Source organism: Salmo salar, chromosome 16, assembly GCF_965601325.2.
Source record: "Salmo salar chromosome 16, fSalSal1, whole genome shotgun sequence".
In the NCBI taxonomy this organism is placed as follows: Eukaryota; Metazoa; Chordata; class Actinopteri; order Salmoniformes; family Salmonidae; genus Salmo; species Salmo salar.
In genome coordinates, this window is record NC_138306.1 from 6,616,961 (window position 1) to 6,635,351 (window position 18,391).

General features: G+C 43.1%; 2 protein-coding genes across 4 annotated transcripts in view; one reads left to right on the forward strand and one right to left on the reverse strand.

Moving 5' to 3' along the window:
* The window catches only part of LOC106573092 (periphilin-1), a 42,332-nt gene extending 29,847 nt beyond the window's left edge, over nucleotides 1–12,485 (forward strand). For both annotated transcript variants that reach the window (XM_014147789.3, XM_014147786.3), the window contains one exon: nucleotides 11,216–12,485. In XM_014147789.3, coding sequence (XP_014003264.2) covers nucleotides 11,216–11,407 — 192 coding nt within the window. In that variant the 3' untranslated portion in view covers nucleotides 11,408–12,485. The remainder of the gene's footprint in view (nucleotides 1–11,215) is intronic.
* Nucleotides 12,486–12,598: 113 nt separating this feature from the next.
* The window catches only part of LOC106573091 (prickle-like protein 1), a 47,582-nt gene continuing 41,789 nt past the window's right edge, over nucleotides 12,599–18,391 (reverse strand). For both annotated transcript variants that reach the window (XM_014147784.2, XM_014147785.3), the window contains exons 5-8: nucleotides 16,078–16,281; nucleotides 15,708–15,894; nucleotides 14,508–15,425; nucleotides 12,599–14,316 (exon numbers count right to left, since the gene is read on the reverse strand). In XM_014147784.2, the coding sequence (XP_014003259.1) occupies nucleotides 13,370–14,316; nucleotides 14,508–15,425; nucleotides 15,708–15,894; nucleotides 16,078–16,281 (2,256 nt within the window). In that variant the 3' untranslated portion in view covers nucleotides 12,599–13,369. The remainder of the gene's footprint in view (nucleotides 14,317–14,507; nucleotides 15,426–15,707; nucleotides 15,895–16,077; nucleotides 16,282–18,391) is intronic.

Below are 18,391 nucleotides of genomic sequence, written 5' to 3' on the forward strand. Positions count from 1 at the left end.
TGTAAAGTCAAGATTAAATTAAGAATAGTTAGTCTGATGGGTGACATTAGCCTATCACTTGTGAATGTATTATCACTTGTGAATGATGCCCAGAGTGTGCAGTAAGGCAAGAAACAGTGCATGCATTTTTGTTGTGCTACTTTTTCAAATCATAGTTGCACATCACATGTAACCTAGCCCATAGGCCACTAAAGTGGTCAAATAACTTCTTAAAATTAAGTACATTAGTACGCTTTACGGTGTAGAGCCTAACTGACATACATAGGCGGTGTGTGAGCCAAGTTTAGAGAAGATCATTTTCACCATAAAAATGCACCTTTAATTATAAAGTATTACATGCATAATCACATTTGCGGTCACTTTTGAGAACGGTGTTTTACCGCTATTTGATTGCATTTTGGAACATTCACCCGTATAGCCTACAGCTGTATGCGCATTGCTGCGCTTATAATGTTAAGAAATAGCTTAATAGTTTATCAAACCTTTAAGATAAATGTTCTGATCTGTTGCGTCAGCCTCATTGATTTAAAAAAAAATGGCTGTATTAATTTGGTATCTATCGCATCCCATAACTGTCCCAGAGTATGTTTGGAATATTTATTTCTCGCACAGAATAGAATAGGTCAACTTTTTTACTATGGGGGATAGTAGATTGACATAGGCTAGTGCTTTTGCTGTTTGTTAGGCCTGCTCATGTTTGCTGACGAAAAGTAAATGTGGATAGGTCTTCTAACATCTTAAATATTCACCTCGGAATTTGATAAGAAGGACACGTGCAGTTGCGTCCCCGACGTGTCAGTCTTCACTTGTAGCCTACTTCGGTGCTGAGATGCCTGTGAGAACGACCCAATCAAGTGACTGCATTTGTGGCTAATAAGAATTGAGATATCTGAGAGAGCCATGTGAGTGAGAGGTGCGTCGGCACACGGCAATTAGCCTCTTACATCTAGACGTTTCGCTAGCGGAACACCTGTTCCAATATCCAATGATTGGCGTGTCGCGAAATACAAATTCCTCAAATCCGAAAACTTCCATTTTTCAAACATCTATTTTACACCATTTTAAAGACAAGACTCTCCTTTATCTAACCACACTGTCCGATTTCAAAAAGGCTTTACAGCGAAAGCAAAACATTAGATTATGTCAGCAGAGTACCCAGACAGAAATAATCAGACACCCATTTTTCAAGCTAGCATATAATGTCACAAAAAACAAAACCACAGCTAAATGCAGCACTAACCTTTGATGATCTTCATCAGATGACACTCCTAGGACATTATGTTATACAATACATGCATGTTTTGTTCAATCAAGTTCATATTTATATCAAAAACCAGCTTTTTACATTAGCATGTGACGTTCAGAACTAGCATTCCCACCGAACACTTCCGGTGAATTTACTAAATTACTCACGATAAACGTTCACAAAAAACATAATTATTTTAAGAGTTATAGATACAGAACTCCTTATGCAATCGCGGTGTCCGATTTTAAAATAGCTTTTCGGTGAAAGCACATTTTGCAATATTCTGAGTAGATAGCTCGCCATCACGGGCTGGCTATTTTGACACCCACCAAGTTTGGTACTCACCAAACGCAGATTTACTATAAGAGAAATTGGATTACCTTTGCTGTTCTTCGTCAGAATGCACTCCCAGGACTTCTACTTCAATAACAAATGTTGGTTTGGTTCCAAATAATCCATAGTTATATCCAAATAGCGGCGTTTTGTTGTGCGTTCAAGACACTATCCGAAGGGTGACGCGCCCGGCGCGTTTCGTGACAAAACATTTCAAAATATTCCATTACCGTACTTCGAACCATGTCAAACGCTGTTTAAAATCAATTTTTATGCGATTTTTCTCGTAAAAAAGCGATAATATTCCGACCGGGAGTCGTTGTTTTCGTTCAAAGACTGGAAATGAAAACATGGAGTTGTCTCGTGCACGCGCGCACCAGTCTCATTGTTCTCAGATCGACCACTTATCAAATGCGCTACTGTTTTTCAGCCATGGCCTGCAAAGTCATCATTCAACGTTCTGGCGCCTTCTGAGAGCCTATGGGAGCGTTAGAAAATGTCACGTTACAGCAGAGATCCCCTGTTTTGGATAGAGATGATCAAGAAGGCCAAGAAATGGTCAGAGGGCGCTTCCTGTTTGGAATCTTCTCAGGTTTTGGCCTGCCAAATGAGTTCTGTTATACTCACAGACACCATTCAAACAGTTTTAGAAACTTTGGAGTGTTTTCTATCCAAAGCTAATAATTATATGCATATTCTAGTTTCTGGGCAGGAGTAATAATCAGATTAAATCGGGTACGTTTTTTATCCGGCCGTGAAAATACTGCCCCCTATCCATAACAAGTTAGCAGCCGGGAGAAGGGAATTATAATTATTATTTTCAGCCCTATATATTTATTTATATATATATATATATATATATATATATATGTGTATTTATTTATTTATTTATTTATTGGTACATTACCGCCCCAAAAGGGGGATGCCGTCGTAAAATTTCAAGTCCCGATGAGACGAAGTGCTAGTCAAATTTTGAATGAGTGACTGATGATGTGTGTGCAGCCTGTACAAGAAATAAAGCAGAGCTCATGCCTTTCTTGTGACTTTTTTTCAAATCCTTATGAGTCGCATCATGCAGCCTTAGAATGTATTAAAATTCCAAACATATAGCCTAATGTTTGTATAACACCTAAAGTTGAATAAATAACTCTAAATTAAGCATACAGGAGGACCTGTTTCTTTGTTAAACACTCAACACAGAATAGCCGCATGTGCGCAGTCACTCGGAAATCGTTTGGAGATGATATCCTTTCTAATTCATTTAGCAATGTTAAATTGTATTCTTCATACTATAAAGGAGTGTCATTGCATTCTAAGCAAATATTGTCTAAATTAACTAGTGTAGCCATCAGCCATATGGCATAGCCAGATCAGGGCCTAACATAAGGACAACTCAAGTTATGGTATTCTGTTCTTCTGAAATGGACTACATTTTCTTCATGTCATATTTCTTTAGACCTGTCTTGAAGCAAGTGGGGACAGCAGACTGGGATAGGGAGAGATGGAATATGTCCGTAAACACTCCAGCCAGCTGGTCTACGCATGCTCTGAGGACGCAGCTAGGGATGCCGTCTGGGCCGGCAGCCTTGCGAGGGTTAACACGTTTAAATGTCTTACCCACGTTGGCCACGGAGAACGAGAGCCCACAGTCCTTGGGAGTGGGCCGCATCGGTGGCACTGTGTTATCCTTAAAGTGGGCAAAGACTGTGTTTAGCTTGTCCGGGAGCAAGACATTGGTGTTCCCGACGTGGCTGGTTTTCCCTTTTGTAATCTATAATTGTCTGTAGACACTGCCACATACGTCTCGTATCTGAGCCGTTGAATTGCGACTCCAGTTTGTCTCTGTACTGACATTTTGCCTGTTTTCCATACGGAGGGAATAACTACACTGTTTGTATTTGACCATGGTCCTAGTCACCTTGCCATGGTTAAATGCGGTGGTTCGCGCTTTGTTTTGTGTGACTGCTGCCATCTATCCACGGTTTCTGGTTTGGGTAGGTTTTAATAGTCACAGTGGGAACAACATCCGCTGTACTCTTCCTGATGAACTCAGTCACCGTATCAGTGTATACGTTGATGTTATTCTCGGAGGCTACCTGGAAATATTTTATTTTTTATTTTATTTTTACCTTTATTTATACAGGTTTTTCTCATTGAGAGAACATCTCTTTTCCAAGAGAGACCTGGTCCAATAGCAACATATCCCAGTCCCCGTGATCAAAACAATCTTGAAGCATGGATTCCGATTGGTCAGGCCAGTGTTGAATAGACCTTAGTATAGGTACTTCCTGTCTGAGATTCTACTTATAGAAAGGATGAGTAAAATGGTTCTACAGTCAATTTGTTGATAGAACTTTGGTAGCGTTTTCCTTAAATTTGCTTTGTTAAAATCCCTGAACAACAATAAAAGCTGTCTCCAGGATATGTGGTTTCCAGTTTGCACAATGTCCAGTGTGGTATTGGTTTGAGGGGGAATATAGATGGCTGTGACTATAACCAAAGATAATTCTCTTGGGAGGTAATAAAGTCAGGATTGGATTGTGAGGTATTCTAGGTCGGGTGAACAAAATTACTTGAGTTTCTGTACATTACCACAATCACACCATTTTTTTTTTAAATTATCAAAAAATCACCTTTATTTAACCAGGTAGGCCAGTTGAGAATATGTTCTCATTTACAACTGCAACCTGGCCAAGATAAAGCAAAGCAGTACAACAAAACAACAGTTACACATAAACAAATAACAATATGGGAATGAGGTAGTCGGGTGTGCTGTTTACAGAAAGGCTGTGTGCAGGTACAGTGATCGGTAAGCTGCTCTGACAGCTGATGCTTAAAGTTAGAGAGGGAGATAAAAGATTCCACCTTCAGTGATTTTTGCAATTCGTTCCAGTCATTGTCAGCAGAGAGCTGGAAGGAAAGGCGGCCAAAGTAGGTGTGGCTTTGGGGATGACAAGTGAAATATACCTGCTGGAGCGCATGCTACAGGTGGGTGTTGCTATAGTGACCAGTGAGCTGAGATAAGGCGGAGCTTTACTTAGCAAAGACTTATAGATGACCTGAAGCGACGAATATGTAGTGAGGGCCAGCCAATGAGAGCATACAGGTCGCAAGTGGTGGGTAGTATATGGGGCTTTGGTGACAAAACGGATGGCACTGTGATAGACTACAACACTCTACTCAGCAAACTGGATGGAGGCTATTTTGTAAATGACATCGCCGAAGTCAAGGATCCTTAGGATAGTCAGTTTTATAAGGGTATGTTTGGCAGCATGAGTGAAGGAGGCTTTGTTGCGAAATAGGAAGCCGATTCTACATTTCATTTTGGATTGGAGATGCTTAATGTGAGTCTGGAAGGAGAGTTTACAGTCTAACCAGACACCTAGGTATTTGTAGTTGTCCACATATTCTAAGTCAGAACCGTCCAGAGTAGTGATGCTAGTCGGGCGGGCGGGTGCGGGCAGCAATCTGTTGAAGAGCATGCATTTAGTTTTACTAGCATTTAAAAGCAGTTGGAGGCCACGGAAGGAGTGTTGTATGGCGTTGAAGCTTGTTTGGAAGTTTGTTAAGTGTCCAAAGAAGGGCCAGATGTATACAGAATGGTGCCGTCTGCATAAAGGTTGATCAGAGTCACTAGCAGCAAGAGCGACATCATTGATATATACAGAGAAAAGAGTCGGCCCGAGAATTGAACCCTGTGGCACCCCCATAGACTGCCAGAGGTCCGGACAACAGGCCCTCCGATTTGGCACACTGAACTCTATCTGAGAAGTAGTTGGTGAACCAGGCGAGGCAGTCATTTGAGAAGCCAAGGCTATTGAGTCTGCCGATAAGAATGCGGTGATTGACAGAGTCGCAAGCCTTGGCCAGGTTGATGAAGACAGCAGCACAGTACTGTCTTTTATCGATGGCAAGTTGCTGCAGGGGGTGCTGAGCTGTTGGCCGGGGTAGGGGTAGCCAGGTGGAAAGCATGGCCAGCCGTAGAAAAATGCTTATTGAAATGATCCATTATCGTAGATTTATTGGTGGTGACAGTGTTACCTAGCCTCAGTGCAGTGGGTAGCTGGGAGGAGGTGCTTCTATTCTCCATGGACCTTAGTGTCCCAAAACTTTTTGGAATTAGTGCTACAGGATGCAAATTTCTGTTAGGAAAGCTACAGTTAGCTTTTCAAACTGACTGAGTATATTGGTTCCTGACTTCCCTGAAAAGTTGCATATCGCGGGGGCGATTTGGTTGTACCTGGTAGGGTCCTTGATCATCTGTGTGAGATTGAGGGCATCTATCTTAGATTGCAGGACGGCTGGGGTGTTAACCTCTCTGGGGTATGTGGGACGCTAGCGTCCCACCTGCGGGACACACTCGCCAACAGCCAGTGAAATAGCAGGGCGCCAAATTCAAAACAACAAAAATTTCATAATTCAAATTTCTCAAACATACAACTATTATTTCCCATTTTAAAGATACACTTCTCGTTAATCCAACCACAGTGTCCGATTTCAAAAAGTCTTTACGGCGAAAGCATAACATTAGATTATGTTAGGACAGTGCCTGGACAAGATAAACCACACAGCCATTTTCCAAGCAAGTAGAGGGGTCACAAAAACCAGAAATACAGCTAAAATGAATCACTAACCTTTGATGATCTTCATCAGATGGCACTCATAGGACTTCATGTTACACAATACATGTATGTTTTGCTCGATAAAGTTAATATTTATATCCAAAAACCCCATTTTACATTGGCGTGTAATGTTCAGAAATGTTTTGCCTCCCAAAACTTCTGGTGAATGAGCACATCAATTTACAGAAATACTCATCATAAACGTTGATAAAATATACAACTGTTATTCAAAGAATTATAGATGCGCTTCTCCTTAATGCAACCGCTGTGTCAGATTTAAAAAAAAGCTTTATGGCGAAAGCAAACTTTGCAATAATCTGAGTACAGCACTCAGACATCAAAACAAGCCATACAGATACCCGCCATTTTGGAGTTAACAGAAGTCACAAATAACATTATAAATATTCACTTACCTTTGATCTTCATCGGAATGCACTCCCAGGAATCCCAGTTCCAGAATAAATGTTTGTTTTGTTCGATGAAGTTCATCTTTATGTCCAAATACCTCCATTTTGTTTGCGCGTTCAGTCGAGTAATCCAAATGCACTGTTCTCGCGCAGTAAGTTCAGACAAAGTCCAAAAAGTTATATTACAGTTCGTAGAAACGTGTCAAACGATGTATAGAATCAATCTTTAGGATGCTTTTATCATAACTATTCCAACCGGACGATTCCTTTGTCTTTAGAAATGAAAAGGAACACACCTAATTCTCAAGGGGGTGCGTGCGCGCGATTGAGCTCATGTCATTTTCTCAGTCATCTGACTCCATATGCTCTTATTCTCTCCCCATTCACAGTAGAAGCATGAAACAACGTTCTAAAGACTGTTGACATCTAGTGGAAGCCTTAGGAAGTGCAAAATGAACCCTAAGTCACTGTGTGTTAGATAGGCAATGACTTGAAAAGACTACAAGCATCAGATTTCCCACTTCCTGGTTGGATTTCTTTCTCAGGTTTTTGCCTGCCATATGAGTTCTGTTATACTCACAGACATCATTCAAACAGTTTTAGAAACTTCAGAGAGTTAAAATCCAAACTAATAATATGCATATCCTACCTTCTGGGCCTGAGTAGCAGGCAGTTGACTACAGGCACGCTTTTCATCCGGACGCCAAAATACTGCCCCCTACCCAAGAGAGGTTAAACAAAGAAAGCTTTCAATATTAGGAAGGTGTTCCTAATGCTTTGTACATTGCGCATATTCCATGTTTTGGTAAAACTCTTCCAAATGAAGTAGAAACGATTTATCCCGCTTTGACTTGTAGGCGAAAGTTGTTTAAAGAGGAACTTGACCCTGGGCTTACATGGCCACACAAGTGTATTCCTGGTCTCTCACTTCTGTGGTAATTGCCTGTCCAACACTGTCATTATGTGGCCCAGTGGCTACGGTTGACATGATGGGCTACAGACATTAAAGCATCGGTCTCTCAGGCCAACATATGCCACATTTTGTCCGTTTTTTGTTGGTACTTTGTGCGCAGGTTTTACTCGACAATCGTGTCGAATTTTCTCTCTAGAATTGAACCCGGTTATTTGTTCTAGAATCTTGTCTACATCAGCAAACACCTCTGCAGGTCATAGCAGTTCGACTCCAGTTCGAAGAGCAGTCTAGAGGGAGGAGAATGTGGGTTAGAGATGCGGGAATGAGCAGATAGCAGTGTCTGTGTTAACTACCTCAACATGCTGCAGCTAGTTGAGCTGAGCTGGGGGTATTTTCAGGGTGGAGGAGAGACTCAGACAGAGAGAGAATGATGATAGAGGGAGAGAGAAGACTGGAGACCTTGAGACGTTTGTAGTCATTGATTCTTTTTTCATTTAGTTAATTGGCAGGTAGAGCAGAGAAGAGAGACCCCCTCATTTAGTCTCTGGAGAGTATGGTGGAGTGTATATCATTTCACCTAACTGTCTTCATCTAGTTTGCCCCACTTTGCGCTCCCCTACCCTAAAGAATCCCTCTGGTGGTAGTTGTGCTTGGTGACAGTTCATGAACAGGAATCTTCAGTAGCATATGGCTCAAGATGTGCTTAAACCACAATGTAGGCCAAATGGTCAGTTAACGAGTAGCATGACTTCTGTGCTTTTGTAGTTACTCTATCTGGAATTTGCTTGTTGTTATGCGTTCTATTGTGTAGAACAATGTTATACAACAGAGGGTTTTTTCCCATGCATCTAGCTTGGTTTATTGTCATATACCGTAAATTCCGGACTATAAGCCGCAACTTTTTTCCCACGCTTTGAACCCCGCGGCTTAAACAATGACGCGGCTAATATATGGATTTTTCCCGCTTTCAATTTATTTTATTTTTTTTAACACATTCTGTGACGTGCTCAGTTTTTTGGCGGCATGAAGCTTTCATTAGACCAATGAAATTGCCGAACGGGTTAAGGTCAAACAACTTTTTTGTTTACTGTTTAGATTAAATCAAGCGCTCTCAAACTTCCCATCATTCTGATTACGGTAGTCATTTTGTCACCCTCATCATGGCAAAGACACGGAGAAATGCATATGATGCAACTTTCAAGTTGAAGGCGATTGATCTGGCTGTTGGAAAAGGAAATAGAGCTGCTGCACGGGAGCTTGGTCTTAATGAGTCGATGATAAGACGTTGGAAACAGCAGCGTGAGGAATTGACTCAGTGCAAAAAGACAACTGAAGCTTACTGCTAATTTGTTATTTTTTGTTACAAGCCGTGTTTCGTTAAAGCCTATTTATTTTTGTTACAAGCCGTGTTTCATTAAAGCCAATTTATTTTTGTTACAAGCCGTGTTTCGTTAAAGCCTGTGTAAAGTTCATTTGTTTCAATGTACCGGTAGGCACCTGCGGCTTATAGACATGTGCGGCTTATTTATGTTCAAAAGAAAAAATTCAGTGGGTGCGGCTTATATTCAGGTGCGCTTAATAGTCTGGAAATTACGGTACTTATTGTTTCAGGGTTCTATTATTCCCCTGACCTTTGAAAGTACTGTATGGCGTTGCTTGGCCCACCCAGCTGAAGTCTCTGTGTCAGAGTTTGGCCTTCTGAGAACCATGTGGTTGTTTGCTACTGACCATGGGGCAGTTCATGTTTCATCCAGGATGCAGTATGACAGGCTCTGTCCTGTGCTGAACCTGTGAGTTACAGCATCTTAAACATCACATCCTCCTCTTTATCTGTACCGCATTGTCAGTCTCGCCTCCCACACACACACACACACACACACTTTTTTGCTCCTAGCTGAAAGCGTCCTGCAACAAGGCCTGTTTTTATTTATTTTTTTGTATGGTCAAGTCCATCTGTCCTTAGACCACTCAACAACTCCTCTTTATGCCGCAAACGCACTAATATATTTAGTCTGCACAGTCAGAAGATAACAAATCTGCTTAAGCTGTTCTAAAGTAGAAAAAAAGACTACTGAAGCCCAGATTCCCAAAATGGCTACAGGGTCTTAACATGACACACTTTTACCTCTTAAGGAAGCTTCCTGGGACTTCTTGATTAGATCACTACTGTAAAGAAATGGGTCACAAGAATCTCTTGCTGTTTTGTGAAATTGATGTGGAGAATGGCACTGTCTGATGACAAAGTAATTGAAGTCTGTTATTCCTATAATGAAACAGCTTTTACCACTGGAAAAAAAAGTTTGCCACAGACTAAAAATAGTTGGAGACTATTGCAGCTCAAAGTATTTTGTAGTCACTATCTCCATAATGTTTAATGAAGCTAGCATACAGTTATTGTGATTATTTTAGAGGGACTAAATCGCCAAGACTTGAATTCAAAGCACATTACACACACGGTACAAAGCGTTTATTGGTGGTAAAAGGAACCGTAAAGCTCAACTTAGCACCAGCCAGCTCTAGTGAACTTTCATCAAGCGTTTTTGCTATGCTGTGAAGACTGGTGAGGACTGTGGAAACTTGGCAGGATTAGATTAGCTGAACCCTTGAGTGCCCTGTGCCCTCTTTGGAAGAGCACTCCATAGGGCACTTTCATAGTGCACTTCAGAGGAGATTTGTTAGAATCCATTGAACCCTACAGCTGAACCCTTGTCCCAGACTTCCCCCTGCTCCCTGTGCCCTCCCTTTAGTAAGGGCACTTTATAGGGCACTTCAGAGAAAGATTGGCAGTGTTCGTTCAACCCTGGAGCTGAACCCTTGTCCCAGGCTGCTCCCTTTCTAAGGGCACTTCATAAGGCACTTTGGTGTGAAAGCCAGGGCCAGACCTACTGAGTGCTGACCTCCAGGAAGGATCAAATAAGGGTATATACACACGCGCGCGCGTGCGCACACACACACACACACACACACACACACACACACACACACACACACACACACACACACACACACACAGTGGGTCTGTTCACGTCAACCCCAGGTGTTAAAGACCTAGTGCCCAATGGGCGAGCACCTGGCTGGGACCCCAGCCCTGCTTTAAGAGGTTAACAGCCCTTTCTAGTGTGGTAGTAAAACCAGAGCTGCCTCCTGGACCTGAGGGCCTGTTTTGTTACCATGTGGTGTGAAAGAACTGAGCAGCTAACGCTAACAGACTGTTAATATAACACCTTCACTCCCTTCTGTTCCAATGGATGGTTGGACACACACAGGCTCGCTCGCACACCTGTTTTGTTGAATACACCTACTTGCCAGAAATGTGGGTTCATGAAGTTCACAGTGAAGTGTTGGAGCAAGGACTAAGTCTGAACCCATAACTGTGTTAGAGCTATTAAATACACTTTGAAGCAAAGGTGTCACTGCACAACTTCGTGTTCAATTCTATTTGTGTATGACGCTGGCTTCTCCTGCTTCGAATAGTGCATGTGTTGATTTGTTTTATTCATAGTTCAATGTGTTTATCATTTATTGTTGTCTGTCTTTGTACTTCTTATTGTCGATTCTGTGGTGGTGATCAATCAATTTCCTTTCTTGATATTAATGGAGTTATTTTACTAATACTATGTTTCAGAACAGTGTTCACTTCATGGTTTGAACACATTTCTAATGTAATGACTTGTTGCCGTGTGTGTATCTATAGCTATACAAGCAGGACTGCGAGACGTTTGGCACGGTTGTCAAGATGCTGGTGGTCAAGGAGCCCAGTCTGGAGAAGCTGCTCCAGAACCCTCTGAAGGACAACCTGATTGAGATCAGGGAGCTTTGCCTTGACGACCTCCGACACTTTATCATAGAGCTGGACCAGGTCATGAAGCCAGAACCGTCAGCATGAGGGGGAACCACAAAGCCCTTATTACGTGCAGGTACTGATGGACCAGAGGTGGAGTTTGTGTGGTGGCATAGAAGACTGTGAGGAGGCAACCTAGTGTGGCATCCTCTCCACACTGTGATTAAGAAGAAATTACATTCATATTATTATTTTTTGCCCTTTTTTTCTCCCCAATTTTGTGATATTCAATTGATAGTTAGTCTTGTCGCCATGGCTGCAACTCCCGTACGGACTTGGGAGAGGCAAAGGTCGAGAGCCATGCATCCTCTGAAACATGACCCTGCCAAGATATTCAAGTACATTTTCAAGAAAAAACACTAACAATTGTTCACTAAAATATTTTATTATTGGAAACATGCTTATTTGAGAATAAATATTTTCTAGAATTTGAGGTCACTTTAGGGAGTTAATATTTTAAAGAATGTTTTTTTCCCCCATGCTGTTTATATAGATTTCAGGTGTCGTTCCTTTAAACCTAATGTCCAGCTGTAATTTCTTCACTCCTTAGTTAGACACATTGCAGAACTCCAATTCTGACCAACTGTTAAACAACCAAATCACACAGATAAAAAAAAAAAAGTACATTATGTGTATGTATACACAGAAGGAATGGAAAGAATACGCTTTTTGGACTTCAGTCATCAACATTTATCAGTGTACCGTAATGAAGAGTTTTGTGGTTTCAATACCGTTTAGTTCTCTCCAGAAAACTTGTCCGAAAACAAATGTTTTGCATATCTTTTTTGGTGTTTACTGTCATACAGTCCCAGTCAAAAGTTTGGACACCTACTCATTCAAGGGTTTCTTTATTTTTACTACTTTCTACATTGTAGAATAATAGTGAAGACAAACTATGGAATCATGTAGTAACCAAGGAAGTGTTAAACAGATTCTTTAAAGTAGCCACCCTTTGCATTGACAGTTTTGCACACTCTTGGCATTCTCTCAACCAGCTTCACCTGGAATGCTTTTCCAACAGTCTTGAAGGAGTTCCCTCGGTCATTGTCATGTTGAAAAACAACTGGTACTGTATATGTTCTTTGTTACTTTTTCTATTAGGTAATAAAAGTTATTTAACAAACTTTCCGGAGTTTCTGTTCCTCTACACTATATTCATTCTTCATACACATACTCGTTCTGTACAAACTTTTGGGGGACATTGCTCTCCTTTTGGAATAAAAAAAAAACCTGACATGTTATAATATATTTTTTTATTACAATTATCATCAATCTTAGCCTTTATATTCCAGTTTTTACATTTATACAGATGACTGATCTGTTTACAATATAATATGACCCATAAATAAAATAGTCAACCCAACCAGGCCCTTTATAGTACATATGCTATCCCCACTTGTCAGGGCTGCAAATGCATACTGGTAAGCCTAAATACAAAAGAAGCACATACATGGAATTAGGTGATGTCATCATACTGTATTCTATAATTCCTTTGCTGGCAGAAACTATCATTTTTAAAACCCTGGTTAGCAAAATAGTAGATCCTTTAATAACTGGGGCCCCCGAGTGGTGCAGCGGTCCAAGGCACTGTATCTCAGTGCTAAAGGCGTCACTACAGACCTTGGTTCGATTCCAGGCTGTATCACAACCGGACGTGATTGGGAGTCCCATAGTGCGGTGCACAATTGGCCCAGCGTTTTTAGGGTCTGGTCAGGATAGGCTGTCATTGTAAATGAGAATTTGTTCTTAACTGACTTGCCTACTTTAAATAAAGGTTAAAAAAAAGAATATGCAATCTGTTTAGTCTTTCAATGCCATTCCACTACAAACATGTCTGTTTTTTGTAATCCATCTCGAGAAGACGTAGTACAACCAGTTGGCAAGAGAATTTGGCATTTGTAGCAAGCAGGCAGGCCATTTCCATATTCTGAACAGTGGCAACAAGAGATCTAGAGGGGGGTTGCAATGCAGACAGAGTATAATTTAAAAGGGTACTCCACAAAAAAGTTATGAAATTATACAGTTTTTCCCCTTGTGCCCCTTCTTTTTTTTGGACTTAGTCCGTGGGACTCCCCCGTAAGGTGGTGAGGGCAGGCCTGCCACGTGGCTAGGGCTGGGCAGGTTATCATAGTAGTGTCTGTGTGGCTGGGGGATGGGCTGCCCCAGGAAAAAGCCTTCCTCCTCAGACTCAGACTCTGAGGAGGAAGACGAGCAGGTGGAGCACCAGTCATCCTCGCCCCTGTCCCCACACAGCCCCAGGAACCTCTCCATGGCTGGGCCCTGCTGGAGCCTGTAATCTGAGGTGACTTGGTGGGGATGGGGGTGACCAGGTTGGCCCTGGCCATACCTCTGCTGGTTGGGCAGGAAGGTCTGCTGCTGGGGACCCTTGTGGCCGTGGCTCCTATGGCCTCTATGGTCCTCTCTGAAGTACATGCGGTTGGCCCTCTCCTTGGGCACCAGGTGGAGAGCGTTGTCGGAGCGGGACTTGCGGCTGCGGCGCCTCCTGTGGTGATGGTGGTGGTTGTGATGGCGGCCGGAGCTTGAGCCAAGAAGTTCCGGGTCCTGCTCTTCAAAGTGGTAGGCACGCCGCCGCGTCCGCTCGCTCATGGGGGGCTGGCGCACTGGCAGGTCACCATAGCGACCGTTGTCAATGACGTCTGGGGAGAACTTGACCTGTTGGGGTCGGGACTGGGAGCGAGTCCTCCTCAACTCCGGGACGTGAGGTGGCTTTGGGGGAGAGGGAAGAGGAGCCGCCTCTTCCTCTGGTACATTCTCCTCCACCTGCTCCAGCTCGGATGTAAGGCTCTTCAGGGAATTGGCACTGCGGTGTAACGTGGAGGAATTGAGAGTTCCCATGTTGCTTGTGTTCTCACAGTTCTCTGCCTCAAGCTCCTGGAAGTTTTGCAAGGAGTAGACCAGAGGGCGCTCTTTACTGTCTCCATTTACTGATGTCGCTGGAAGAAGAAGAAAAGGAGAGATAATGAGAATATATGTTTGTATAAGATGTCTACTCACCACAATGCTGTTTCAAATAGCAATCTGCCTTCACAGAACATTGAAAGGTAGTATGCTACACGGATCAAAAGCTGGTTAAGCCTAGTCCTGGACTAAAAGGCTATTCCAATGGAGATGTAACATGTCTTACCGGTGATGTTGGACAGTGCCAGTGAGTCCATCGAGTCCCTGACGCTCTGATCCGTCTGTTTCAGCCCATCTGTGATACACTCCAGAGAGTCATCATACCACTGTTTTTCCTCCCTCTGGAAGCCTTTATCCCCGATGCTACCAGCCCTGTGCTCCATCTCCAGCTCCTGGAGCTTTCTGCTGCTAGCAGGGCCTGGGTGGCTACCGTAGGCTGAATCCCCTAACCCATCCTGGGACTGAGCCCAGTACATATCTGCCTGGTACTTCTTACTGGCCAGGCTTTGGCTGCCTGACACTCCTCCTCCTCCTCCTCTCCCAGCCCTTGAGCCCTGAGGCTCACACTGTTTCATCTTGACCTCTGCCTCAGTCACCCACAGATCTGTTGGGGGTCTGGAGTCGACTGCCTCACCCTGCTGGAAGACACCTTGCTCCCCAAACTTGAGCAGCAGCTGTGTCATGTAGTCCTCGTGCTCGGCCCACTCCTCTTCCTCCCGATCTTCGGGGGCCTCAGTGCCCTCCCTCCCCTTCCAAAATTGCTCCTCGTTGGCTAAACCCAGGTGGGCCAGCTTGTTGGTGAGGGTGTCTGTGTTGCCGGAATCACCGGTGAACCCAGGGAACTTATAGTTGATGGAGGGCGAGAAGAGGAGCGACTGGCGGCACTGGTCAGCCGAGCGGCTGCTCTTGCCCATGCGGACGCTGCGGCGGGATTCGCGGGAGCGTGCAGACTGGAAGGCAGAGTCGGAGGAGTCAGAGGTGTGGACATCCTCTCCCAGACTGCAGGCCTTGGAGCAGTAAATACGGCCCTGCTTGGGCAGGAAGGGACAGCCCAGTAGAGAGCTCTTACACTGGGCACAGCAGAAACAACCCTCGGTGGCGTGCCAGTGGAGACCGTCATACGTCATCTGGGGATTGTCCACCCCTAGTGGAGAGAAATTTGTTTGTGTATTTTGTTAAACACTTTTGTGGTGCGATTCCCTGAATCATTGTCAAGTTCCTCCTAGGTATATGTCATATAACATGTTTATACTGGCTGAGAATAATGACATGTTACCTTATTTGGATCTTTTGCATTGGATGACTAACACTCTCTCACTGCCTAAAAAACATTGTCTAACACTTTACTATTTCAGTTTATTGTAGTTTCTGGCATTTCTTTTACAATGGCAGAAGCAGTGGTCTGTCTGCAGTGGTCAGGGCTTACCGATGTGTTCTCTGCAGGCCTCGCAGTACTCAGCGAAGAGCGAGCCGAAGCAGCCGCAGCAATATGGCCGCCCATCCTTCATGATATAACGCTGTCCCCCCAGCACCGTCTCACACTCGAAACAGGAGAAGTGCTTCATGTGCCAATGACGCCCCTCCGCCTCTGTGCACTCATCAGAAAAGATAACCTGAAGACAGACACATAAACAAATAGTTTGAGAAGTGCGTGGCTTGGTTTGGTCTAGCGGTTATTGCTGTTTCCTTCAGAGAACATATGCCAGTGTTGGTGTGAGTTCAATTCCGACCCAGCGTGGTTTTAGGAACAATGCTTGGTGTGTGCCACAATGGCTCTTCACACACAAACGTCTCACCTCGTCGCAGGCTGAGCATCGGGGTTTGAGCAGTTCAGCATGGTGTCGGCCACAGTGGATCTTTCCGTCCTGGTAGAAGTAGATGAGGTCCACCAGCAGTTCGCTACACATGGAGCACGCAAAGCATGCTGGGTGCCAGACCAACCCAGGACCCGCTCTGGAGGCAAACACCGCCATCTCTCCACCGTTGACGCTCTCCCCACACTGTAATGAAAACAACAACACGGACGGGAACAGAGTTTCACTCTCAAACTAGAGATTGTATACTGTAGTATTTTACTAAGCTCATAATATTTATACATTCATTTTAGTTTAGAATTAATCGGTATACAGTACCAGTCAAACGTTTGGACACACCTACTCATTCAAGGGTTTTTCTTAATTTGTACTATTTGTTACATTGTAGAATAATAGTGATGAAATAACACGTATGGACTCATGTAGTAACCAAAAAAGTGTTAAACAAATCAAAATATAGTTTGTATTTGAGATTCTTCAAAGTAGCCACCCTTTGTCTTGATGACAGCTTTCCACACTCTTGGCATTCTCTGAACCAGCTTTATGAGGTAGTCACCTGGAATGCATTTCAATTAACAGGTGTGCCTTTTTAAAAGTAAATTTGTGGAATTTCTTTCCTTCTTAATGCGTTTGAGCCAATCAGTTGTGTTATGACAAGGTAGGGGTGGTATTCAGAAGATAGCCCTATTTGGTAAAAGACCAAGTCCATATGACAAGAACAGTTTAAATAAGCAAAGAGAAACAACAGTCCATCATTACTTTAAGACATTCTGGAAAATGTCAAGAACTTTGAAAGTTTCTTTAAGTACAGTTGCAAAAACCATCAAGCCCTATGATGAAACTGGCTCTCATGAGGGCCGCCACAGGAAAGGAAGACCCAGAGTTACCTCTGCTGCAGAGGATAAGTTCATTAGAGTTACCAGCCTCAGAAATTGCAGCCCAAATAAATGCTTCACAGAGTTCAAGTAACAGACACATCTCAACATCAACTCTTCAGAGGAGACTGTGTGAATCAGGTCTTCATGGTCAAATTGCTGCAAAGAAACCACTAAAGGACAACAATAATAAGAAGAGACTTGTTTGGGCCAAGAAACACAAGCAATGGACATTAGACCGGTGGAAATCTGTCCTTTGGTCGGATCAGTCCAAATTTGAGATTTTTGGTTCCAACCGCTGTGTCTTTGTGAGATGCAGAGTAGGTGAACGGATGATCTCCGCATGTGTGGTTCCCACCATGAAGCATGGAGAAGGTGGTGTGATGGTGCTTTGCTGGTGTCACTGTCTGTGATTTATTTAGAATTCAAGGCACACTTAACCAGCATGGCTACCACAGCATTCTGCAGCGATACACCATCCCATCTGGTGTGGGCTTCGTGGGACTATCATTTGTTTTTCAACAGGACAATGACCCAACACACCTCCAGGATGTGTAAGGGCTATTTGACCAAGAAGAGTGATGGAGTGCTGCATCAGATGACCTGGTCTCCACAATCACCCAACCTCAACCCAATTGAGATGGTTTGGGTTAAGTCGGACCGCAGAGTGAAGGAAAAGCAGCCAACAAGTGCTCAGCATATGTGGGAACTCATTCAAGACTGTTGGAAAAGCATTCCAGGTGAAGCTGGTTGAGAGAATGCCAAGAGTGGGCAAAGCTGTCATCAAGGCAAAGGGTGGCTACTTCTGAACAATCTCAATAATATTAAATTTGTTTTACACTTTTTTTGTGACTACACAATTCCATATGTGTTACTTCCTAGTTTTGATGTCTTCACTATTATTGTTCAATGTAGAAAATAGTCAAAATAAAGAAAACCCCTTGAATGAGTAGGTGTGTCCAAACGTTTGACTGGTACTGTACATTTAATTAAAATGACCATTCAAGACCAGTAAAATGTGCATATTGTATTTTTAAATGTCAAAGTACTGACATTTTGAAAACATGAATTCCATTACTAGTTCAATGTGTGGTTGACTGCCACATGTCCTCATTTATGGCTAAATGGCCTGCTTATGTAACCTCCAGTCTGGAGTGTGTACCTGTGGCCTATCCTTTCTATCCTATCCTACAGCATTGCCTCTACCCTGGATGCTAACTAGGGTGCAGTGTTGGGGAGTAGTGAACTACATTTAGTTCAACTAGTCATTTCATTTATATTTTGCAGTAGCTTGGTGGTAGTGTTTTCAGTAGTCAATTCCTTTTTTTTGTTGCCATGTAGCAGTGTAGCTAACTACTGGAACTACAGACTACTTATTTTACAAAAAGGAAATATGGTTGAAGGCAAGAAATGTCTTTCTT